Here is a 25,933-nt window from a genome sequence, read left to right on the forward strand (position 1 = left end):
GAGGAAAGACATCAGGGTCATCCCTTCATGGTATCAATTTACTGAATGGCTAAATTTACTGAATTTATGATGTGGACACTAATTTCATACGTATATTGGCATTGTCCAAAATATTATTTTATTTTTTAATGGAAAAAAGCCATCAATATTCAAATGAAAGAATCACATTAAAAAACTTATATATAAGAAACAGCCTCCAAGAACATTCAAGCAGCAGTCAGAGAGAGGGAGGGAAAAATATTTCAACAGCCCATCAGTTTTCTCCAAAATATTACTTGACAGAATACAACCCAATTCACCGGCTACAACAATTCATAGAATTTTTCATTGTTTTCTTGAGATGCAAAAGTTCACTGTTGCAGTGTTTTCAAATGACCAATCAAGTGCTACTTCTTGGTTAAAAAGGCCACTGGTAGATTCATCCGATCGTGAAGAATGTTCCTTCACTGCTGGGGAAATCTGCTCCCAAGAAAAGAAAACTGAAGTCTGTGCCAAGCCTCTCACAGCTCATCCTTTTCCAAATCGTCCAGCTCCACGTCACTGAGGTCAATGTCGTCTTCCACGGGAAGCTGGGAAACAAAGCCACTTGTTAGGCCCTGCAGGAAGAGCTGGGAGAGCTCACGGGCTCACGGCGGAGGAGCAAGGTAGTTTCTAGAGACACCCCAGATCACAGAGCCAGTTCTGCCCTAATCTGGCTCCCGCTTTTAGCTTTGCGTATCATTTTACAGCCGGAAAAGCCGAGAACTTAGGTGAGGTAGGATTTTAACAGATCACCTACCTCTTTAACACCGACAGCTACTTAGCTCGTCGTTTTGAGGGGGGAGGGGCAGAAGTGTGCCAGAATCCACGATAATTCCAAAGTTGTCATTTTGTGCTTCTCAGACACAAAGTAAATGGATTCCGGGTGAAATGCTCCGTTTAGCAGTAATCATCAGGAATGAAACCTCATTCCTGAAATTTATCTTGGTTGTCTGTCAAGACTCTGTCACGCAGCCCTGAAAGGCTCGCGAGGCTATGGCACTTCTGACACCACGCCACGGATGGAAAGGACTCAGCCTACAACAGCAAAGGCGCCCTGGGCCGGGGAAAGTGAGGAGAGGCGGGCGGGACAAGCACCCCGGTGAGGAGTCCCGCACGCGCGTGGCCTCCAGCCCTGGGGACTCACCTCGCCATCCTTGCCGTCCCAAGGCTCTCTGGTGCTGATGGCGGGGAAGGCCCCACCTCCCACAGGTGCTGTAGATCCGCGCCCGAAAGAGAGCTCCCTGAGGGGACAGTGACCAAAGCAAGGACATACTGATGAAGACACGATGTGTTAAAACAATGACTCGCCGGCTAAGTTTCTGCACAGGTGCCTCTCACGTCTTGCTCCCGCACAGTGCTATCCGCTCAAGCAAGGACGACAACGTAACCGGGCATGAAATGACTAAGGTCTTGGCATCAGATAAAGCTAGTTACTACTACTAATTAAGAAAAATAAACTTATTTTGCTAGAATACAAATTTAAGTACGCAAAACCTATCAACATTAACGTAGAACACAGGCAAAACGTTTGATGAACAAAACTGTAGACTAACCCCCAAAACACTTTATGAAAGATGGCATCTTAAAACAAAAATTCGGTTTCCTTCCCCAGACTTCCAATAGCGAGCAGAAGCACTTAACACCAGCCCACGGGCAGATCTAGAGGTGATGGTGGCAATCCTCATCTCCAACTTTTAAGACACAGAAGAAAGAGTTCTATGGTGACAGGGCGTAGTAGGTCTTGACTTTGACCAACTCTGATAAACATTTCATTAGAAAGATGTAGAGGCAACCGCCAGACTGGGAGCAAGCCTTCTTTAAAAAGTTTCCAGATGGTGAAGGGTGCTTGGACTACAGGGAAGAGAGGAAAAGAGACAGGAGTGGAAGTGTCCCACGTGTGTCTGGCAGTTCTTTGGCACGGTGGAAAAGGGGGGAATTCTATCCACTGCCTTTGGCTACCCTGCATTTTTTATGGCGTGTTATCAGTGGTTCTCAGTGGAGCGAGTTTCTCCCTAGGGGACATGTGACAATGCCTGGAGACATTTTTATGATCACAACTGTGTGTGTATGCGGACAGTGTGCAATTGGCATCTAGAGGACAGGTACGAAACACCCTGTAACACACAGGACAAACTTCTGGCCCACGATGTCACAAGCGCCAACATCGAGAAACCCTGATGTCCGAAGAGGAGTTACGTTCAGAAAACCGATTATCCACATGCTCTAGAGCCGCGCTCCACCGCCACCCGCTGAGCTCTAAGTGTAACACCGGGCAGGACGCTGGCCTCCACGCCGATGCGCGTGCAGGGTCAAGAGGTACTGGGCACAGCGAGTCAGACCTGTGTCTCTCGTAGTCCATCAAAAACCTACACCAGAATGGCTCCATTTGCTGTGAGGGGGCACAGGCCGACCCAAGCTCTGGCTGACCTAAGAAATACAAACCCATGCAAGTAATCAAAGGCAAGCCAGTGGTTCTACTTCTTACTAGTTTGGGACCCTTAATCCGATTATTCATCATCTCTGAACATCAGTCTCTTCATCAAGAAGATGCCGAGATGTAGGGAGTCGGTGCTCAGAAAGCAGCTACCTTCCTACTTTTTTTAATTAGAAAAAGATTTTTTAATGTTTATTTTAGAGACCGAGCATGAGCGGAGGAGGGTAGAGAAAGTGAGGGAGACACAGAATCCGAAGCAGGCTCCAGGCTCTGAGCTGTCAGCACAGAGCCCGTCACGGGGCTCAAACTCACGAGCTGTGAGATCATGACCTGAGCCGAAGTCAGCCGCCCAACCGACTGAGCCACCCAGGTGCCCCAACATTCCTACTTAATGTCCTCAGCAGCAGCAAACAGAAGGACTAATGGAAAGATGCCAGGCCTCCTTTAAAGTGGAACAAAATTCTTCTTTTCTAATGTTTATGTATTTTTTGAGACAGAGAGAAAGAGAGAGAGAGAAAAACACAGGATCCAAAGCAGGCTCCAGGCCCTGAGCCGTCAACACAGAGCCCGATGCAGGGCTCGAACTCATGAACCATGAGACCATGACCTGAGCTGAAGTCAGATGCTCAACCGACTGAGCCACCCAGGCGCCCCAAAAAAGAGCAAAAATGTAAGGGAACTATGCCTTGAGGGCAGGGTTCAATTGTTTAAAAAAAAAAAAGTGTTTTAACAGCTCAGTCCCGCTCCTCCCCTGCGGCCCCATTCTCTTTGCAGGGCTAAATGCTATCGTCTCTTCTCAAAGAGCCCCGAGAAACACGGCTGCTGCTTCAAACAATGAACTTCTATGAAACTCGAGTCCTTTCTTCACTTCCGGCTGCATCACGCACAGTGACGTACTCGTATGTTTGGCTGCTACACCGAAAGGACACTTCAATAACACACCTGCAGGGAGAGGTATGGGAATCGCTAACACTCGTCTTGGGTTGACTGTAGCTGTGAGTCGCTGCCAATGTATTCATCACAGGCCGTCTCAGCTTCAGGTCTGTGGTTTCCAAGCGCACACGTTGGTGGACGTGGACACCAACTCCCGGGCGGGCCTGGCACCGTCTACTGGCGGCAGCCCCCTCACCCCTCACCGGCGACGAGCCGCACGCACGTCCAGTCTCGTCAGAAAACAAGGCGCACGGGACTAGAGACAAGTATGCTGTCGCCCACTGTGTCTCCTTTCGACCCATTACTGCGTCCTCTTCCCCACTGGTAACTGGGTGGGTTCTGAGGTTCTCTGCCGCCTTTAAGGCACGAAGTTGGAGAACCAGTGGCCTGTACGATCTCCAGCGCAACAGCGATGGTCTCAAGTTGACAATACGCTATTGTCCGCAGCTTTCCCACGAACCAGCCACCTCCTCCGTACTGAGACACAAAACACACGACAAAGAACAACAAACCAGAGAAGGGAAACCGGTTGAAAGAAATGTGAATAAAATCAAAGCCGCAGTTCGACCTGCCATTTCCAATGAGTCCACAGGCTCAACCTCATGGTTACTGATCCCCCTCAAACATTTCTTACGATATTCTCACACATTTCTTACGATCTGTGACACTGGAATCAGCTGCTGAAAAAGGATGACATTTGATAAGCACAGCTGACCCCTGCACATGGGGTGAGCCATACAAGTCCACTTGCAGAATTTTACGGTAATGTGAGTATATTTTCTAGCATTTTCTAAATACCACTTATTGTAAGAATACAGTAGATGGTACATAAACCATACAAAAACCGTACTATTTACCAAGAGCTGACGATCAGCCAGGCCCTGTAGTAGTGAGCAGAGAGAAGGTCTGTGAGAGATGTACCTGTGAGACTCAGTCAGGAGGACGAGGTACGAACCAAATTACCGCACACCTGAGAATTAGCACAGTGTCAATGCCTCATGTTTACCTGAAAGATGATCAAGTCAACTTTTGGAGGAGTTGAATGGCCGGGCAAGACAGAGAGCTCTATCAACTGGATTTTGAGTTTCAGAACCCATTATGTTGTTTGCACGTTGCTGGAATCACTTCAGAAGTACACGTTCTACCGCTACCGGCCAGAAACGGAAGCCGCGTTAGCTGAGGCGAGAGGCACAAAGCATGCTGGGGGGGCGGAGGGCTGCTACCAGCCCAGAGGAGACTTGCATGAGATCAGAGAGCTCAATGCAATGGCACAACAGCAAGGTGGCCTCTTCCCCTACAGAATGCTTCCACGGAAAAGAACAGAAGCGCAAAACGATGACTTAGAACTCGAACACCTAATTCCCCGGAATGCCAAATGCACACCAACTCCACGCACTGCCTGGTCCACGTAAACCTAGCTTTGAACCCACGCCACGCAGAACCAAGCCACAGAACAAAAACAACTCAAGGAGGCAAGAGATTACCTGAGAAACTCGTTAATGCCTTGCTCGCTGAAAGATCCTTTCAGAAGAGCAAATTTCATCTTGCGTGCATTGATGGCTGCCATGGCAGGGTACCCGAAGCCTCCGATCCCCAACGCGTTTTCAAGTTCAGATTGGGCCCCAGCTTCTGTCCACAGCCACCTAGAAAAACAGGCTTGTTTTAGGGTAGAGATCCCTTTCAAAGTAGTTAGAATCGAATCAGCCGATACTAAAAAAAAAAACGGATTACACTCCCAACATTTCATGGAATGAAATGGATGTAGAAACAGAAATAAAATACAAAAATAATGTATTCTGGATGTTCCCTACACTCTACCTCCAGAAGTCTCCCAAATCTATATACAGTTTGCTCCCAGCCTCCAAAATACTATCCGCCAAACCTGCTGGGTTTTCTGTCTCTATTACGTGAAATGCTACTAATATCATTTGGACAACAGGGCACGTTCGCCAGCAGGATAACTTCTTCTTAAGACTTACTGGTGTATCATTATTCAATCCCTGTAACGATGCTCAGCCACAGCTCTTACTCAACTTCTACAATGGTGAAGAAGAAGGGTGCCAGAATGCGGTGCTCTGTAGGCACACCACACTTTGTTGAACTAACGGGAGGGGGCACAAGGTCACTTGAGGGGGACAGCAATGGCCCGAGGAGGGTGAGACAGCAATGGATAAAGGACGAGAAACAAAAAGTTAAATCGGAAAGAAGCAGACATACTTTGTTTTAAAAACACACCTGTATCTGGGGCGCCTGGGTGGCTCAGCTGGTTAAGAGTCCAACTCGATTTTGGCTCAGGTAATGCCCTCACAGTTCGTGAGATCGAGCCCCGAGCTGGGCTCCGTGAATTCTCTCTCTCTCTCCCTCTCCCTGCCCCTCTCCCACTCATGCGCGCGCTCTCAAAATAAACTTAAAAAAAAAATAAAATAAAATGATTCTTATGAGAAAAGGTGCTGTGGCACAGACAGGTAAAAGACTTGCATTACTTCTTTTCCTTCTGAGAGACGAAGAGACACAGCACAAGCGGGGGAGGGGCAGAGAGAGAGGGAGACACAGAACCCGAAGCAGACTCCAGGCTCTGAGCTGTCAGCACAGAGCCCGACGCGGGGCTCGAACCCACGAAGATCATGACCTGAGCCGGAGTCAGACGCTTAACTGACTGAGCCGCCCAGGCACCCTGAACCAGACAGTATCCAGGTAGCACTATGCTCTCCTGTCCAAATCATACTGAGAAAATAAGTTCAGCAACTTACCCCCACATTTTCTTTTTGTATTTGTCTGCCAACTTAAGAAGAACTTCTAAGTACGAGTTTCTGCCAGCAGCTCCTAATTTAAACAGAAAATTTTGAAAAGGTAAAAATAAAAGAATCCGAAACATTCATCAGCTTAGAAAGCGTTCTCAGAGCAGGCAGCACAGAGCAGTCACGGAGAAGGGCGCCCCTGTTCGCCGTACCCGTGTCCAGGATGTGGGGCAGCACGGCCACGACACACAGCTGGTGTTCCTCACAGGTCTTCTTAGCGATGTCCTCGTCGATGATCTGTGGGCCCAGAGCACAAGGGGTGGTTGGAAGGCCACGGACACAAAACCCAAAGGTGAGCCTGACGACAGAGACTCGGTATCATCACGTTCAGTGAAGAGCAAAGACTTCAAGAGACAGAGCACTCCCCCTGACACTCCAGGTTCGCGCTACGGCACCACGGATAGCTGGCCTTCCGGGTCTGTCCCCGGGCCATCCCGGTGCTGACTCGGCACCTGCTGACACACGTGGGCTCCAAAAGCAGACAGCCTCGGAGGAGCCTGGCTCTGACAATCACCTAGCTAGACAGATACATGTGTATTATATATTTATGGGGATTTGAGGCTCTCTGTGCCTGTTTCCTCACATAAAATGAGACAAAAACAGTATTTACCTCTAGGCATTCATGTGCGAACTGAAAAGAAAATATACGTAAGAGCAGACTGATGCTGTCACACTGTCACATGACTAGGTGCTCCACAAACAGCAGCTGCGTCTGAGACAACGGGGAGAGAGCGGCCAGGCGCATTCTATTTTTAAAAAGCTTGGCACACTCGTCCTCCTAGTGTAAGGATTGTAGTACTAAAATTATGAAAAGCAGCAGTTTATCAGGCAGGTTTTCCCCACTTGAAAGTCCAATAATACTTTAAAGAGAGCATTTTAAAAGAGAAGGGACAAAGTCCATTTGGAAACACCAAAGGAGTGTCATTACTGTGTGAGAGCCTCCCCCATCAGACATGGTCGGTTCTGATCACGAGTGACGGAAGCGGTTTACCTCAAGCAGCTCAGGAGGTGGGGCATTGTCAGAAAACAAATCCAGGGCCCGGGAGACGATGTCAGATCGCGTCCGCCCCCCATCGTAATCCACAGGAGATTCCCCCTTCTGAAATATCTTGATTGTAGGAAATCCCCTAATCTATTAAAAAAGACAAGAATATAAAATCAAACTAATATTTAATAAGGAATAATCTTCACGGGTTCTAAGGCTACCTTATAGGTAATTTAATAGAACAACAGTCCGAGGCTGCATCAGTGATCAGGGAGGATACACAGAGATCTGTTGATCAGGCAGTTTTAACAGCCTGCCCACCAGGCTTAGCGGAGTATTATTCAAACCTTCCATATGTACTGAATACAACGTTATCTGCTCTAGAACAAGCGGACCAACTTCAAAAGCACTAGTAGTGACTTGTAAGAGCCTGAGCAAGCTGAAAATTCACATGCAGCACACAGCAGAAACAGTGAGATACTGGACTTAAAAGAGAGAGAGAGAGAGAGAGAGAGAGAGAGAGAGAGAGAGAGAGAGACAGACACAGTCCTGAGTTCAAGACTCGTTAGTTTTAACAATAAAGTAATTTAGTTTCATTACAAAATGGCCAAACATCTCCCCTCCTACCACACAGGGAAGCCCGGATACCCGATGAAGTCACAGCTGAAAACAGCGTGTACTCCTCAAAGACGTTCGCCATCTGGACACTCACCCCATACCGGCCGGCCAGAACCTGGTTAACCGTGGCGTCCACAGCCGCGAGCTTCACTTTTCCTTTGGTTTGCTCTTTTACCTCTGTGGCTGCAGCAGCCCATTCTGGCTCAAGACTATGGAAAAATATTTGCACTTTAAAAGTGTGTTTTAACCGTCAGCACGAATACTTTAACCGAGACGCGCATCTCTGCCCAATCCAGTCACACCGCGCTTGGAAACCACTGTGCGTAGCTTTGCGTACAATGTGATGCTGTCTTTTCACGTTCACCTCCCAGGTCTCTGTCACTCCCTCCCCCGCGCTAGGTCCCTGTTAATCTTTGAAGCTGTGACAGAAGAAACTCGGCACCAATGCCAATGTTTAACATTCACTCGGGGTCAGAGCTTTCCTGGAGGAGATCTTGGTGACTGACCTGCCGTCTGGATCAGCTTTTTCAGAGCCAGCTAGGTGAATATATTAAAAGCACTGGGACTCAAAATACTTGGTAAAAAGCCCTTACTTTTTGCAGTGTCCACACCAAGGAGCGTAAAACTCAACCATCCAAACGTCTTCGCTATCAAGGACATTCTTATCGAAGCTGTCGTCCGTCAGCTCAATTACATCCTTCTTACTCGAACTCTCACCTCTACCCTGTCGCATGTGACATTAAACATTTAGTTACACTTGGCCAGAAAGAACGCTGTTCTTATTCTAAACAGATAACAGACAATGATCTCTTCCGCATCTTAACGAAGTTTGGAGTTCTTCTTTCTAGTGAAAACCATTCTACTCCAATTGGGGTCATTCCTTAATATTATTATCACTTGTCAAACACTGTTTACTTTCAATCACCAGCACCTCCAGTGTAAGCTATGAATATACCGGAATTCTCTCGCCTGCCGTTGTGCTAAGAGAAACCCCCACACGGCTCACAGAACCACCCGATTCTACTCTAGTTCCGACTGGGCACAGCTGCTTCCTCATCCCAGGATGTTAAACGTAACCAGTTACTACCTTTCCATAGAGAAAGTCTCTACCATTCAAGAGAGCTAAAAGTAACATTTAATTCTTTATTTTCAAAGAATGTTCTTGAGTACCAAACCCAAGAAGCAGTTTCACTATACTGCTTTCGGATGCCTGGGCCAAAAGCCAAGAGCATGGAATCTTCGGGTAAATTCTACATCTGTATAAAGAAGCTACTTTTACTGGTCTCTGTAAGAGTGAAGGGCCATTTTACCTTCATTTGTAAGAATTTAATGCCTTTTCACAAGAACATTTGGTTAAACTTCACATCTCATACATGGGCATCTAAAATACCAATCCATGGAACAGGAATTTTTCTCTTCTTCCGTGTCCACTGAGATTGAATTTTCCAAAATTTCAGGCTGATTGCCAGATACAGGCCAAGAGGTCGTTCAAATTTCATCCCTCTTTGTCCCCAAGCCGATCTGGTCTCTCTCTCCCCACTCTGGAACTACAAATGCCAAAGGGTCCCAGAACCTGGCTTCCCGGTCTGAAGCTCTTTCTCGAGAGGTGTACAGCCCAAACTCTTCCCTTTCAGTGCTGGGCCGAGGAAGCCCATCTTGTGGCCTGATTCTTGGCCTATAGTGGTGGCCAGATGCTCTGGGACTAGAGACTTCTGAGGAGGCCAAATCAACAGGCTACGTGGCTCATTCCCTCTGGCATGAGCTGATCCAACCTTGTAATATCTTTTAACTGAAAGTTCACTAATTTAAAACATTAGTAGTAACTACAAAAAAACCCCCCAAAAAACAAAAATAACCCGCCCCAAAACTATCCTCTACAAAGAGTCCATATTGTGGCATCAAACTCATCACACACATTCAAAGTTGACATCACACAGTCTTACTTGTTTTCCAGAACCATATCCACCACCCCTCCCCCCAAGGCGATCCTTCACGAGCTGGCGCAGAGCACTGAGAGCAGCATCTACAATGGCTTCACCAGTTCGGCCACCTACAGAAGACAAAGGACAATCAGACGAATGGGTGGTGGGGGCCGTGTGCCTATAATGACACGACCTAAAGACATGGCCCTTTACATTTGTCAGATTTCTGTCAGCTTTATCTGATGTTTGAACAGACCCAACAACACATGGGTATTTAACACACAGTCAAGTTCTCCCTGTAATATACACCGCACTTGACTTTTCCCTTGGAAAACCAAATCCTCTCCTTCAGTTTTAGTTTATTAAACACAAACATCCTGTTCACCTACTAATGCCATCCGCAAATGAGAGAAACTCACAAATGTCTACTGAACGTGTAACATGTATACAGATGAATAAGCCTATTATCTAGTTAAAAAAAAAGCAGGGGACGTTTCTAAATACAAATGACATCGAGGAAAATACAGGACAACTATTTTTTTTTCTTCCTTCCTTCCTCTTTCTATTTTATTTTTGATCTATTTCTCTCCCTTTCTATTTTTTTTATTTTTGAGAGAGAATGAGGGTGCACGGGGGCGGGGCAGAGACAAAGGGAGACACAGAATCCGAAGCAGGCTCCAGGCTCCGAGCTGTCAGCACAGAGCCCAATTCAGGGCTCAAACTCACAGACCACGAGATCATGACCTGAGCTGAAGCTGGATGCTTAACCAACTGACCCACCCGGGCTCCCCAGAAGAAACTATTTCTATGATGATAAGCAGAAAAAACTGTAGAAAAAGCAGTGAAGCCAAGTAACTGGAAAGCAATCCAGGCGCCTTCTTTCTATCTTGCTTACAATACTTGGGCTGTTTTAGGTTCTTTAGCTGAATTCTCTCCTAATCTAAGAAGTAACAAACACTGTACTGAAACTCAATAATGACAACAGCCTTTAGAAGTTTAACCAAAAAACTATACACTCGAGAAAAAGTCAGGGGGGCCTTTAAGGTATGAAAAACGTACGAATAATATGGGCCACGCTATCTTTAGCGTTCAAAGGGAAAACTCTAATAAAATGTCTCTAGAAAATTCCATGTATTTTTTAAATAGTTTCTTACCAAACTGCCAAGGAAGATAGAAAAACATCTGAGCACACTTTTAGCCCTGACATTAGAAAGAAAATACAGTACAGCAACACGCAGTATATAGTCAGATCGTGTGGGACTGCGGCCCCGGCTGACATCACCACGTGTATCACTTTCTAATACAGAAGGGCCAAGACCTCCATCCTCAGAACCGGTGCCCCTGCTACCAATCTACTTGGAAATATGCCAAATCAAGAAATATACTAGGAGGGGCGCCTGGGTGGCTCAGGTTAGGTGTCTGACTTTTGATTCTGGCTCAGGTCACGATCTTGCTGTTTGTGGGAATGAGCCAGTGAGGGGCCTTGCTTGGGATTCTCTCTCCCCCTCTCTCTGCCCCTCCCCCACTCGCAAACACTCTCTCTCTCTCTCTCAAAATAAAAAAAGAAAACAAATGTACTAGGAAAAAAGAGAGGGGTTTTGCGCTCTAGACCAAGAGGTGGCAAACTCTTTGTAAAGCGGCAAACACAAACGATTTTGAGGGCTGCGGGCCACCCGGTCTGCTGCAGCGACTCACTTCGGCCACTTCAGTGTGACAGCAGCTACACACGACATGAAAGTAGGTGTGACTGTTTTGAAAACCTTTATTTACAAAAACAAACGGGCCCTTGCTCCTATTTTTTACCTACTTGTTCAAATTAAAATTCCAACCAGGGGAATAGAGTAGTTAGGAAAAGTCCTTACCCTGATAATCTTCTGGTCTGTTTTTGTTGGATCCAAAAATCTTAATGGTAGGAAATCCCTGAACACCATATTGACCTCCTAGGGACTGGTGTTTATCTGCGTCAACTGCGCCAACTTTTACAACATCCTGTGAAAATGTAAGAGTTTTATCCATTTTTCTTTTCCACTGGAGCAGATTCCACAAAGATCCATCACTGAACTCATGTAGACTCCAAGAGGATACAGGGCAAGGTTAGGTTTACAGACAGATTTAACGAGACCTGGGGCCTGGGAAGTCACGCCTACGTGGGATGACGGGAGAAATGGACGGAGCTCCGGAGGGGCCTCTGCAGCACCAAGAATTGGTGAGACCGCGAGGATTATGTCATTAATCGGGAAAACCGACTCAATGAAAATAGCCAATGAACTTCCGGCGGCACGTTAAGCCCGGCTGCGTTCTTACTTATTATACACACACAGGTGAATGCACGTGGGCATCTTGGAAACTTACTTTTAGCGCGGTTGCTACTTTCTTCCATTCTGGTGTTAACCTCTGGCAGTGGCCACACCTTTCAGGAGATAAAAGCACAAATGAGGCAACGGTTCAAGTCTTCGATCGTCGATTCAAAAATACTCTACCAACACTCTACTGAGGGACACGCACAGGGGTGGCTGCTGGCAGGGAGCAAAGGCGCTAGTGAAACATGATCGGTGACGTGAAGGAACTCGCCATTTTAGGATTCTACTATCACTCTTCCTCATGTACTAATTTTAAAAGTTTCCAAGCCACTGGTTTGTTTTTTTTTTAATTTTTTTTTAACATTCATTCATTTTTGAAAGAGAGAGAGAGACAGCGTGTGAATGGGGGAGGGGCGGAGAGAGAGGGAGACACAGAATCCGAAGCAGGCTGCGGGCTCCAAGCTGTCGGCACGGAGCCTGACGCGGGGCTCGAACTCAAACCGTGAGATCGTGACCTGAGCTGAAGTCGGCCACTGAACTGACTGAGCCACCCAGGTGTCCCCCCAAGCTACTGTTTAAATTGTGTCTAAAGAGTTTAAACAAACCAGCATTTGTAACTCTATCCCTGGGTAGGAACTTTAGCATTCATCTGGTCAAGTGTGTCCCAATGTGTGGTCTGAGTTGTAAGCCTAGGCAAAAGGCAGATTCTTAGGCCGCATGAAATCCAAACACCTAGAGAAAGGGTTCAGGAACCTACATCTTAGGAAGTTCAACCAGTGATTTTTAAGCCCATCAAGATTTCATATTCCCTGATCTAGTCCAACCTTTTCATTTTACAGATGAAGCATCTGAATTAGAGCCTAAATCTCAATGCTCTTTGGCTCCCACAGCAGCACGTGGGGTTACAAATGTACACGTAATCCCAATTTTATATGCCTAGCAAGCTGAAAAGTATTCAATACCACAAGATGGTGATAGAAGAACAGGAGCGAGCAAGAGACAGAGATAAGAAGAAAATCCTTCACGTTACAGTATCTGAAATAAATTATTGTGAAACATCACACACAGACAGTGCTTTTAGAAGTTATATATACAAAAACCTGGTACGTTCATACCGTTTATCAAGGTTGCAGTTTTACTGTTCATTTTCAATACTGAATAACATCCACTGCATGAAGATACTAAAGCTAGTTTATCCACAGGTGATTAGTTGTTTTTTTAACAAAGTCGAGTCTCCTAATTCAGTTTTCAAGAACCTAATGAGTAAATGCCAGGTGCCCAGACCAAGAGGAGCCCTTCATACAGGATTTCATTCCGTCAGCACATCACTGAAGACGGGCCTTGCTATTTTCATCTTACAGATGAGGAGACGGGCTGAGGAGTTAAGAAACCTACCCAGTATCACAAGTCATCTGGTCACAGAGCTGCTGCATAGGTCTATGTGGCTCCAGGTCCCACATTCTTCATCCCTGTATATTGGTGGCCCCTTCCATAGGGGCCTAACCTTAATCCAGTATTTTAAAGGTCAGGATCTTCTGAGAAATGTCCTGTGATGCTGGTTTACATACTTGCATATAGTAGTTTTTTGCAGTTCAGGTGAGCTACTTAGAAGTCTGGGGGTCAAAATTTTATAGGACTTTGTGCCTCTTTCAATGAGTTTATTCTATGAAAGGACTCCTATTGGAGACGTCAGAGTCCACACTCCTTCAATTTCAATATTAAGCGCAGTAAACACCGACAGAAATGCCGCACGAGTCGAGGTACAGCACACCTCTGACCCAAGGGTTCTTTCCCTGCAATCCAGACCCCGAAGGACTGGTGTAGAAAAATTCAGGGGCTCTAGGAACTTTTGGTGGGGGTAAAAACACCTCTATTTCACTTTTTGGGTTTTTTTTAATGTTTTTAAGAGAGAGAGAGAGAGAGAGAGAGAGAGAGAGCCAGAGGAAGAGAGAGAGAATCTTAAACAGGCTCCGCACTCTGCACTGGAGTCCAACACAGGGCTCTTTCCCATGACCTTGGGATGAAGACCTGAGCTGAAATTCAGAGCCGGATGCTCAACCTCGACTGAGCCACGCAGGCCCCCCCCATTTCACTAACTTGTAAATGAAACGCAGACTTCCCTTCAATTATAAACATTAACAACACACCATGAGCACTTGTGACTTTGTCACAAATGAAAGCTCAGCCCCTTTCAGATGGCTACTACAGTTCAATTTCATTTCTGTCCATTGCTATTTCAAAGTTATGATGCCTAGGTGTTACATCTGCTGCTGGAGCCTGGTATTTGCTGTCCCAGTACAAGAGTACTACGTAATCACATCGAAATTTGTTTTAGTATTTTGTGAAGGTTATTTCAATGTTTTAGGTTCCCTTTGTGATCCTATATGCTTTACCCCATAGATGGAAAAGGAAAACCTTTATTCTGGAAAGAATTCAAAGCCTTCACCAAGCTGCCAAGTCTGAGCACAAGAAGAGGTTAAAGGCACCTGCTCTAATGACACCTCCTCTCACCCAAAACACTGGGAGGCCCAAGTGCCATGTCACAAGAACAATTAACTACAGGATCCAGACCCAGCCTTCTCAATGATGCTGTTTGATTCCATTTTGGAATGAGGTACATTCTCTCATATCGAAGCTTCCCAAAACAATGTAAATTACTCATGCCATAAATGATAAACAAAAAAAAATCAAACTTGCAAAAACTGCATACAAAGGCATTCAACAAGATAACAGTTCGTACATTTACAATTGGTACATTCCACACAGAATCCTCATTTGGATTTGACAAACAAAAAACAAAGAGAAGCTTTAAAAAAAAACGATGAAGGGGGCGCCTGGGTGGCTCAGTCGGTTAAGCGTCCGACTGCAGCGCAGGTCATGATCTCACAGTTTGTGAGTTCGAGCCCCACGTCGGGCTCTGTGCTGACAGCTCAGAGCCTGGAGCCTGCTTCCCATTCTGTGTCTCCCTCTCTCTCTGCCCCTTCCCTGCTCATGCTCTGTCTCCCTCTGTCTCAAAAATAAATAAACATTAAAAAAAAAAAATTTAAAAAAAATGATGAAGGCATTAGGATGAACAGTATTCACAGAGTGTTAACATAAATTTTTAAGCAGAGGGTATTACCTTAATTTGCCACACTGAACATTAAGCGAAACAGTCCACAAGGACCGGCATTGAGTTTCCAAAACTGTTTCATGGTCTTGCAGAGAAAAAATGAAAGCAATAAAAGGAAACCTCTCATCAGGCATACTCTGAAGTGCACCCACTCAGGTAAGAGGAACTTGTGATAACTCCATTCACTACCTCCTATGTGAGCTTAGGGGACATCGCTCACATCTAAAAGGACGATCGGATCTCAGATCGCTGTACGGTTGATCTGCAGATACAGCTGGCTGGGGCTCAGGCCTCCCCGGACCTGAGTGCCCACGGCCCTGCTGGTTTAGAGATGTAACAGCTTCGGGCACCGTCTGCAGTTTCCATTAGCCAGTCTCTGCACTTCTACCTGTTGCGTTTTTGTTTTGTTTGCATTACACGTTTAACTCCATAAACAATTAGTGCAATACCGCATTTTGACGATGTATAGTTGTGACCGTTAATTTCAATGAAAATTCTATCTTTACTCCACAAGGATTTTTTTCCAGCAATGCATGTAAGTCAAGAGAGGAATTTTTAAATTAAATCAGATTGTTACAATTATGTATTTCTAGAAGCCACTCTCTTCTTCAAGAAACAGAATGGAATCAATCACTAGCTTTTCCCTTTCCTGTGCCCAATATTCTTTCAGCATAAAGGAGTTTCCCTTCCATCAAGACGCTACTTACTACCTCATTACAGAGATATATCTTCTTAAAATTATAAGAAAATATTTCTTTCTTCTTTCTTGCAACAATTAGCTACTTCAACCTTTTTCCCCCCAATGGACTCAATCTCCATGGCCTTTAACAGACAACACTTTGTGGAATCCCCCATTTTCCTCTCTACTTCTTTTATTTATTTATTTTTTTTTTTAATTTTTTTTTTTTTTTTTTAACGTTTATTTATTTTTGAGACAGAGAGAGACAGAGCATGAACAGGGGAGGGGCAGAGAGAGAGGGAGACACAGAATCTGAAGCGGGCTCCAGGCTCTGAGCGGTCAGCACAGAGCCCGACGCGGGGCTCGAACTCACGGACCGTGAGATCATGACCTGAGCCGAAGTCGGACGCTTAACCGACTGAGCCACCCAGGCGCCCCCTCTCTACTTCTTTTAAACAAGCAGTAAACTAGACAAACTAGATGACTAAATAAAATCACATTTTTATATAATATTCCTAATTTTATAAAGTACCATAAATAATCCACAAGTGCTTTATACTTACCATGGAGCATAGAACTCTACAAGCCACAGACTATCACTTTGAATAACTTCTCGGTTGAAATTGGATGGAGTTAATTCAATTACATCGTCACTAGAGGAATAGAGACCATTCACTGCTAGAAAGAAGGTACAGCTTATTAGACCTGCAGTAAAAGACAAAAAGCACACCATTAATGACGGGGTTCAAGCTCTGGCAGGAAACGTCTTCTTGAATTGCCCAAGGTTCTTCACACAGGAGGATGGCCTGGGTCAGGTCCTTTCTAACCCCCCAGTGCCCATCCCCTTTGTTGCTGTGGCAGCCCCTGGAATTTCACTGCCACCGGTGCAGCACAGAGCAAGTAGGAAAGAGATCCACACTCTCATCTCTTGAGCTGCAATCGAAAAAGATCTCTAACTTAGGTGCTTTTTATGTATTAACATTTTCATTCTTCACAATCACCTCGTGAAGTAATAGTATTCGTGCCATTTTATGGGCGAAGACACCGAAAAATTGGGAGGCTACCCTGTGGCCCCGAGTAATCCACACAGCGTTTATTTTTTGTGTTATTCAGTTGCAATATTAACACACTATCTTTTTTTAACGTCTATTTATTTTTGAGCAAGAGAGAGCACGAGCGGGGGAGGGGCAGAGAGAGAAGGGAACAGAGGATCCGAAGTGGACTCCACGCTGACAGCACTGAGCCTGATGTGGGGCGCGAACTCACGAACCACAAGATCATGACCTGAGCCAAAGGTGGACGCCCAACTGACTGAGCCACCCGGGCGCCCGAGTACAGTATCTTTATTAAACTTCCTTTGAAGGAAAAATTAATTATTTGTCTTGTCTACTAAACTGGGACTCTATCAAGGGCAATACTTGTTTTTATAAATATTTTTATTTCTACTCACACTATGTATGGCAGTCACCAGACACTTGCAATGCTGCTGGATGAGCTTACAAAGAATTTTCACGTAAATGTTACAAAAGAAGGATGGAGTGTTATTGTCTTATTAACAGCATAGTTTAGCCACACTGTGGCCCAAATGCATTTTTGTTGGCTACTGTAGGAACTTAAAACGTAATTGTTAACAATTATATAGGAAAACAAGTTCTGGATGGACTTAGAAATATCTTAAAAACTAGGGGCGCCTGGGTGGCTCAGTCGGTTGAGCGTCCGACTTCGGCTCAGGTCACGATCTCACAGTCTGTGGGTTGGAGCCCTGCGTCGGGCTCTGTGCGGACAGCTCAGAGCCTGGAGCCTGCTTCAGATCCTGTGTCTCCCTCTCTCTCTGCCCCTCCCCCACTCTCACTTTGTCTCACTCTGTCTCTCAAAAATAAATAAATATAAAAAAAAGAAATATCTTAAACACTCAAAACGTTTTTGAATTGGTAGTGCTATCAAAATTCCAATTCTCCCTTTAAACATATGATTTCTTTATGTTTTCTAATTGCATTGACTAAGACCTCCAGGGCAATGCTAAGTAATGGACTGTTCTTGACTTTAGTATTTTCTCATTTGCTGGCTTTGGAGTTGAAACAGATAAACTTTAGGATATTAAAGAAATTTCTACCTATTTCTTTTTAGCATCTGTGAAGATGATCATATAACTTCTTTCTTTTAGTCTACTGATGCAACAAACGGTGAGGCGGACCTGTGTCCTAAGGCAGCGGACGGGTATGCCATTGTGGTCACCTGCTCATATGCTTATTCTGTAGACGGAATTTGGAAGATTTCAAAGGGAACCTTTTTGAATAACCCAATGGTAAATTTCTTCTGGAAGGAATGTACACCAGTGTTAACTGTTCTGTTGCTAAATATTTCACCTTATGCTTACGGAACCACTTTCAAATGACTCCAAATACACTGGACCACTTGGGTTTTCACAGCATTACTAACTAAGAGTAGGAATCGCCCCTCGTTTGTAAATAAGGAAACAAAGGCACTTCTAGGGACCCATCTGCTGTCTCTAACTTCTATTTCCAAGCTCTTCCCATCAAACCATGTTGTCTTTTAGAGCTCAGGATAAAATGGTTCAGTATGTCAGGGGCATGAATAAACAACATAATTCTATTTTTCAAGAACACTGCATTTGATTTATAGACGTGGCTAATAATGTAGGAACTTTATATGAAATAAAACTGTGGACTTTGGTAAGGGGGACATGAAACCACTAAAAGCCTATCCTGCAGGGGGTATGACCAGATTTGCTTTCTAGAAAGGGCGTTTTGGCTGCAATGTGGACAGCAGATGGGGGAACTCTCAGGAGAGTGGGGTCACACCTAAACTCAGGGGAAGATGGAATGGCCAGCAGTAACACCCGCTGCTGGGGGGGTCAAGTAGGAGACTGAAAACGATCTGGTGGATTTCATGACAGAGGATCCCCAGAGCCCAGGACAGCTGAGGTGGAGGAGTGAAAACAGGCAGCAGCCAATGTGCAAAAGACTGGAGACAGTAGGAGGGAACAAGTTCATGAAAAGGGAATTCTGTAACAAGTTTCACTATAAAGAGCACAAGAGAGCAAGCAAACGTGGGGCAGAAGGAAGGTTTCTTTTTAAAGACCAGAGTGATCTGAGCTTGAAGGGAAAAAAATATGTGGAGTGGGAGAGGCTAAAGATAAAGTAGAGGAATAATGAAACAAAATGCCTGGAATCTGAATCGGGAAGGGAGGGAACCCAGAGTCAGTGGCAGGGGTAGCCTGGGGCAGGATGGCCCCTTTTCCACTTTGAGAGGTGGGAAAGAGTGCATGTGGATGGAGGTCAGGCCAACCAAACTGGGGTTGCCTTAATAACTGCCGCTGTCCAACATGCTAACCAGTCACCACATGGAGTGAAGGTATAAAAAGTGGTAAATTTTGAAGACTTGGTAGGGGGAAAAAAAAAGTACCTTATTAATATTTTTGATATTGGTTACATGCTACAATGATATTTGAGATACAGTGGGGAATAAATATGTTAAAATTAACATCACCTGTTTCTTTTTGCCTTTTGAAATGTGGCTACGAGACTATTTAAAATTAGATATAAAATTTGCATATCTCTACTGGATTGTGCTGCTTGATAATCTTTTTGTTGCTGCAGTAAAGGTTAAGTGGAGTTTGACATATTTAACGAATCAAGTAAATTAAGACCAAGCAGAGACCATCCTAATTCTGAATAAGCTTACAAGTTAAGACTGGGCCTGGAAAATCCTCCATGGAGATCTACTCTAAAGTGTATTTTTTGTAAAAAAAAATCAACATAAATCAATACTTGTTCAATACACTGAGCTCACTGTGAAATTTTCAAAAATGGAAAACCAAAAGAAAACCCATGAACAGTCCCACTAGAATGGGCAATTCATATTTTGGTGATATTCATATGGACTTCTCTGTGCTATTCGGAAGTCCAAAACTTTATTATATTTATATGCATGTGATCTTACTATACATTCCTTTTTGTAGCCTTTTTTCCCACTCAAACAAGTTTTCTACATAATTATGGATTACTTTTTACCCCCCGTATAACCATTTTTAATGGCTATATCACATTGCCCATCCACCACTAACAGAATTTCTTTCCAATTTTTCACTATTAACAGGCCAATGCTGAAAATTCTTACACTCTTCCCCCTTCAGATAAATATGAGTATTTCCTTAAGAGATAATCTTACAAAGGGATTGGGGGTATAGTATAGCTAACACTTTGATCTATGTATCTATCCAACTACCCTCCAGAAACTGACATGTTAACTGAGAATAACACTTAAATGACACTACACACCAGGCAGTGCGTAAACACTTAGGATATAGTAACTCATTTTAAGAACTCTATGTGGTATGTGTCTCATCATGCCCATTTTTAGACCTGGAAATGGAGACACAGAAAGGGTAACTTGCCTAAGGCCACATAATTAGAAAGAGAGAGAACACGGTTATGCAACCCACATTTTAAACCAAAGGACTGGAGACTGCATTAGTATAATCCCAAGGAGGGTCATTAGTTAGCTTGTGGCAGGAGAATTAGGTTCACTGCATTCTCTTGCCAATCCGGGACAGCAGGCTGGAGTCACCAAAGGGATGGACCATGACTCCACCTCAGGAATGTGCTTCCTTTACATACAAAGATGGTCGTGGCTGCTGACACTCAGTATAACATGGACTTGGGCTGCTTTTTTTTTTTTTTTTCTCCTAGTAACGGTGCTAGGCTTTTTGTCTTTAAAATTTTTTTAATGTTTTTATTCATTTCTGAGGGAGACAGAGTGCCAGCAGGGGAGGGGCAGAGAGAGAGGGAGACACAGAATCCGAAGCAGGCTCCAGGCTCCGAGCCGCCAGCACAGAGCCCAATGCGGGGCTCGAACCCACAAACCGTGAGATCACGACCTGAGCGGAAGTCGGACGCTTAACCAACTGAGCCACCCAGGCGCCCCGACTGTTTTGTCTTTACGTTTTGCCGAATTCTCAGAAGAGCCCCCCAACCCACCTTCCTTATAAATGGCTCTCTAGTGGGAATGTCTTGATGATAAAGATTTGAGACTTACACTCCCTAGAAGGCAATATGACCACATAGGGCTGGAAAAAAAAATCGAACCATACTACTCAGAAAAACAGACTGAAAGATGTTAACTACCCCCTATGAAAACCCTCAAGAAGACAAACAAAACACTCCAGGCCACTTAAGATGATCAACTGGGTCAATGCCGACTAATAGTGTTCTGTTTCTAAAATTCACGTGGCTGTTCCACTCACTGATAATGAGCACCAATGGGAAATTGGAACATCCAAGTGTCTAGAATCTATGTGAGCAGATGGTTTTGCCATCTGTGGCTCCCCATTATTCGTCCACGGTAGTGAAGGACGTCATAAATCCCCATCAGTAGCCTCTCTGTCCCACACCTGCTACCAAGAGTACACGATCCCCTAGCACTCATCTAGAAACCAAGAGGGCTCCCCAAAAGGTCTGACTCCATTGATGCAAATAAATGATAGAATCACAGACTCTTTCCGCGCCCAGTATGAATCCACCCAAGGGACACTGAACAGAGACTAGAATCTTTTCCCCTCCTCTACGTTCTCTCTGCACTACAGCAAATATTTACATCTTGTTTACCCTCTTGACACCCATGTGAACTCGTGCATCCTGAGAACCACCCAGCGGGGGAGGACTAGCCCAGAGTGACTAAGTCACTAGCTCGCCGTCACACAGCTAGGAAATGCGGGGCAGGGCCGGCTGGGGCTCAAACTCTGCGGTCTGGATCCAGGGCGTTCAGGTAACGAAGGTTAAGGGCGCCTCGGCGGGGACCAAGGCGAGCCAGAAAAGGGTCGGGATCCTCAACCCCACTCACTGCACAGTTTCTAAAACAGGGATTTAACATAATTCATGGTGGTCTGCGTCCCATTTAGTTTTTAGAAGTTCGCTCACACTTGAAGCGCTTTGGGAAGGCACCGTTCCCTTTCTAAAGCAAACTCTTCGGCCTCTTCCAGGGCTGGGTTTCGGCATTTCAGTTTTTCTCAATTAGTGGGGACGGCATTAAACAAGTGGTGAGGACGAGCTGCAGGGTGAGGACCCCGCGGCCGTGCCGTCTACACGCCAGGGTGAGGAGGGCGGGCCCAGGACAAGGGACCCCTGACCCTAACCCTCTCCGGTCGCCCCCGGCTCCACCTCCGCCAGGGATCGAGTCCTAGCTGCTCCGCACGGCTCGAACGCAGCTCCCGGCCCTCACCCTCGCCCGGCCCGCCGCCGCCCCCCTCGGCCCGGGGCTCCCGGTGGTTCTCAGGACGCACCACCCCGGGACTCCCCGACCCCGTCGCGCTCGCTCCCCGGGGTGGGCTGCGGGAGCCCCGCCGCGCTGCCTCCCCTCCGCACGCGCCCCGAGACCGGCAGGGCCCCGCACCCCCGCGCGAGGGGCGGCCCCGGCCGCATCCCCCACCCCAGCCCTGGCCCCGCGAGGCCGCCCGCCCGCCCTGCCCCGGGCCTCCCCGGCGGTCCCCCGGGACGAGGAGGCCCGCGCCTACCCAGCACGAGGCGAGCCATGCCGAGCTCCCGGGCCGCCGCGCAGTCCCACCGACGCCTCAGCTCCGCGCGCCGCGCCCCCGCCGCCCCACGTCCCGCCCTCGGCCCGTGAGGCAGGCGCCGGGCGGTGCGGCGGGGACGGGCCGGAAGGCGCTCGCCAAGCCGTGGCCGCGGCCCATTGGTTCCAGCAGGCTTCGCTCGTTCGCGTGACCAATGGGAGGCGGCCGGGTAGAGGTTACCGGTTTGATTTTTTTATGGAGGGCGGAGCGAGCGGCGGAAGGAGGGGCTTGCTGGGGGCGGGGCGGACCACCCTTTCCTTCCTCCGTGGCTCTCGGATTCCCCCAGCCCGAAGCGGGCTGTCGGTACTTTCCCCCCGTAGAGTCCAGTATTTGGTTCTTCTTATCTTAAGGGTCTTTATTCTCTCTTTCCCTCCCTTGCCTCTAACGAGCCCCTTTTCAGCCTTCACTCATCCCCTGCCCCCCCCCCCCCTACTCTCCACCCCTTATCCTCTTTGTCCCCCAGAGAGGATAACTTTCTTTGGGCGCTCAGTACATGTATGACCTTATTAAATGACACTTTAATTTGTCCTGTGCCTTGATGGGTATTCAGTCAAACTCTTGCTAATCATACTGTGCGTACTGTGCCTACCATAATTCAACACTTATTTGTTTGGTTGAATTACTTTAGTTAGAAGTTCCCACGTCCAGGGCATCTGACTCCAAAACTTTTTTTCACTGATAGGACCTTGTTCTCTGTAGAAGCCCTTGGGGCTTAAGCTTCAGAGCTCCTCAGAGGGTTTCCTTCCTCACCCTGGGAGGGGCCTTTGCAATATGATCAGTGATCACGTGTTTTGTAAAATTTGCAAAAGTAAAATATTTTAAGCGTTGCAGGCTAAGCTATGGCATCTTTCCACTCAGGTGTCCCCTCCTGTGTTTGGATTGACCTTGAGCATTTTGTTTTCGTATTCGTACTGGTTTATTTCTCTGTGGTGCTGAATGCGTGAGACCGTTCTGCTTCTGGCGGAAGGATTTGGGAGTCACTACAGTGGAAGCCCGGGGTGGTGATGGCCTGTAGCGAGCGCTTCCTGGAGGAAGTGGCCCTAGAGCTGAGTCTGAAACGTTTGCTGGGCAAACAGGAGAGTCATCCATGCACAGGAAGCAAAGGGAGTGAAGAAGCTCCCTCAGGGTGAACTGACACCAAGCAGAGGAAGCTGGCAGCAAATGCCAGATGATGGGGTGGTGCCGGGGGGCTGTGTGGGGAAATCGTGAGACATCCAGACCACTTGTGGGCTGCGCCCTGTGGATCCCCGATTTTTGATTCTCTGAGAGATCTCTTTGGGTTTACTGATGGCATTGTAAGCTCTAGGGTTTGGTGTGTCAGGATAATCAGCGGTGGCCTCTAAAGCAAACAGCCCTAAAATCTGGGTGGCTTACCCCATAATGCTTTATTTCTTGCTCTCGCTGGAAAGGAGCTTTCCATGGGTGACTCAGGAATTCTGGCTTCTCCCATCGTACAATGCCACTATCTTCTAAAACAGGCACTCTCCGCATGGGAGATGTTACCCCCAAGAGGGCAAAATTGGTTCTTGGGGGATAGCAGTGAAAAAATCTTAGCTATTACAAGGGCCACAATACATAAACGGATATACAGTGTATCTGTGTTTTCCAAATTTCATGGGAGAGAGGAATTTAGGAAAAGATATATCTAAAAAGTCTCCTTAGGGGCATGATAAGGAAAAAACAAAAAAAGAAAGAAAAAAAAAAAAAGGCTGAGAAACGCTGTTCTAGAACAGGATTGTTCAATGGAAATATAATGTCGGCCACGACATATGAAAATGGAAGATTTCTAGTAGCCACGTTAAAAAGGTAAAAAAGAACACCCTAAACTAATATACCATTGCATGTTAACTGAACTGGAATTAAAATTAAAAAAATTTTTAAAGTAAAAACAAAACTAACAAAAGTAAAACCAAGGAGATTAAATCTAATAATATAGTTTAACCCAAAATATTCCAAATGTTACCATTTCAACATGTAATTATATAAAAATGGTTAATGAGCTGTTTTACCTTCCCCCACCCCCATGTCAATTCTTTGAAACCCAGAGTCTATTCTATACTTAGGGCACATCTTAAGTTAAACTGGCCACATTTCACGTGGTCAATAGCCACACAGAGCTAGTAGCTATCTGTTGGACGGCACAGTTCTAGAACCTCCTTAGAGTCCTTGATTGGTTCTTCTGCCTGAGTGACTGAGGAGCAAGGTGGGACTAAGGGAGACTGCACAGGTAGTTCTGGCCAGGCCTGGTAGTGTCCTTCCACTCACACTCCATTGGCTAGAGCCAGCCAGTGGCCCCAACTTAACTGCAAGGGAGGCTGGGAAATAGTGTTCTGTCTCCAAGAAGAGAAACTGCATTGGTGAGGATCAAGACAATCTCTGCTGCAGTACGTGCTCTGGCCTCCAAATATCCATGTTTACTTCTTCTCCACATGTGGAACACATTTAGCCTCTCCCCAAAGGAGTCAACCCGATGTGTATCACTATAGCCAGCTCGAGGCCCTGGATGTCTGGGTGAAGTGTTGAATCCCCCCCACCAGGTCAGGGTGTGAGTCCGCATGGTGTAGAGCTCATAAACTGAAAAGAAGAGCTATTCTCCCACCCCCAAACTCAGAATATATGATGTGGGGACAGAGCAGGAGAATCGTAATCAATATTACCTTTCAGAAAGGAGAAAAGTAAGAGATACACTGCAGTGCATGGTTCAGGGTAATTCTGAAATCCCTTATGGGTGGACACCGTAAGGCTCCCACATGGAGGAAAGACAGCCCCTCAATTAGGTTCTGATTCTGTTCTCTGGGAGGAACTCTGTGGTCTGCTCCACTCTTTGGGAGGCTTCCCTTGGTGATTAGTCTCCTACCCATCTCTCCTTGGGATGGGGGGGGGGTTCCTCTAGCCAAAACCTGTCTCTTGCCTAGGAAAGATTGGGAGTCAAGGGTTTTGTTTTGTTTTGTTTTGTTTTGTTTTGTTTTGTTTTGTTTTGTTTTGTTTTGAAGTAGGCTTCACTCCTGCCCAGTGTGGAGCCCTATGCAGGGCTTGAACTCACAACCCTGAGATCAAGACCGGGGCTGAGATCAAAAGTAGGACACTTAACCAACTGAGCCACCGAGGCGCCCCTCCAAGGGCATTTTGGGTTTTGTGTTTTGCCTTTTGTTTTGCTTTAAGTGAACCTTTTATTAAAATACCACATTGTTGAGGCACCTGGGTGGGTTCAGTAGGTTAAGCATCTGGCTCTTGATTTCGGCTCAAGTCGTGATCCCAGGGTGGTGGGATCCTGCCCCACATGGGGAGGGGGGTCTGTGCTCATAGCCTGGAGACTGCTTGGGATTCTCTCTCTCCCTCTCTCTTTGCCCCTCCCTCTCTCTCTCTCTCTCAAAATACATAAATGAACTTTAAAAATAAAATAAAGTATGACATTGTTATTGACTGAATTGCGTCTCCCCCAAATCCATAATGTTGAAGCCTTAATCTCCAAATGACTATAGTTGGAGATAGAGCCTTTAAAGAAGTAATTCAGGTGAAGTGAGGTCAAAGGGTGGGGCCCT

The 25,933-nt window shown here is 46.1% G+C and overlaps 2 protein-coding genes across 2 annotated transcripts in view; one reads left to right on the forward strand and one right to left on the reverse strand.

Annotated features, from left to right (window-relative positions):
• ATP6V1C2 (ATPase H+ transporting V1 subunit C2) overlaps nt 1-7,930 on the forward strand; it is a 60,985-nt gene extending 53,055 nt beyond the window's left edge. The window contains exon 15 of the mRNA XM_058682536.1: nt 7,806-7,930. Coding sequence (XP_058538519.1) covers nt 7,806-7,826 — 21 coding nt within the window. The 3' untranslated portion in view covers nt 7,827-7,930. The remainder of the gene's footprint in view (nt 1-7,805) is intronic.
• On the reverse strand, nt 96-22,473 carry PDIA6 (protein disulfide isomerase family A member 6). The gene is made up of 13 exons (XM_058682539.1): nt 22,335-22,473; nt 16,366-16,507; nt 12,064-12,121; nt 11,574-11,700; nt 9,733-9,839; nt 8,383-8,513; nt 7,884-7,998; nt 7,178-7,318; nt 6,339-6,423; nt 6,139-6,211; nt 4,873-5,031; nt 1,166-1,262; nt 96-569 (listed from the first exon to the last, which is right to left on the reverse strand). Exons 1-13 carry the CDS (start codon nt 22,351-22,353, stop codon nt 501-503), a joined length of 1,323 nt encoding a protein of 440 aa, XP_058538522.1. The 5' UTR covers nt 22,354-22,473; the 3' UTR covers nt 96-500.
• Nucleotides 22,474-25,933: the final 3,460 nt, after the last annotated feature.

The sequence above is a fragment of the Neofelis nebulosa genome, chromosome 9 (genome assembly GCF_028018385.1).
Source record: "Neofelis nebulosa isolate mNeoNeb1 chromosome 9, mNeoNeb1.pri, whole genome shotgun sequence".
Classification (NCBI taxonomy): Eukaryota; Metazoa; Chordata; class Mammalia; order Carnivora; family Felidae; genus Neofelis; species Neofelis nebulosa.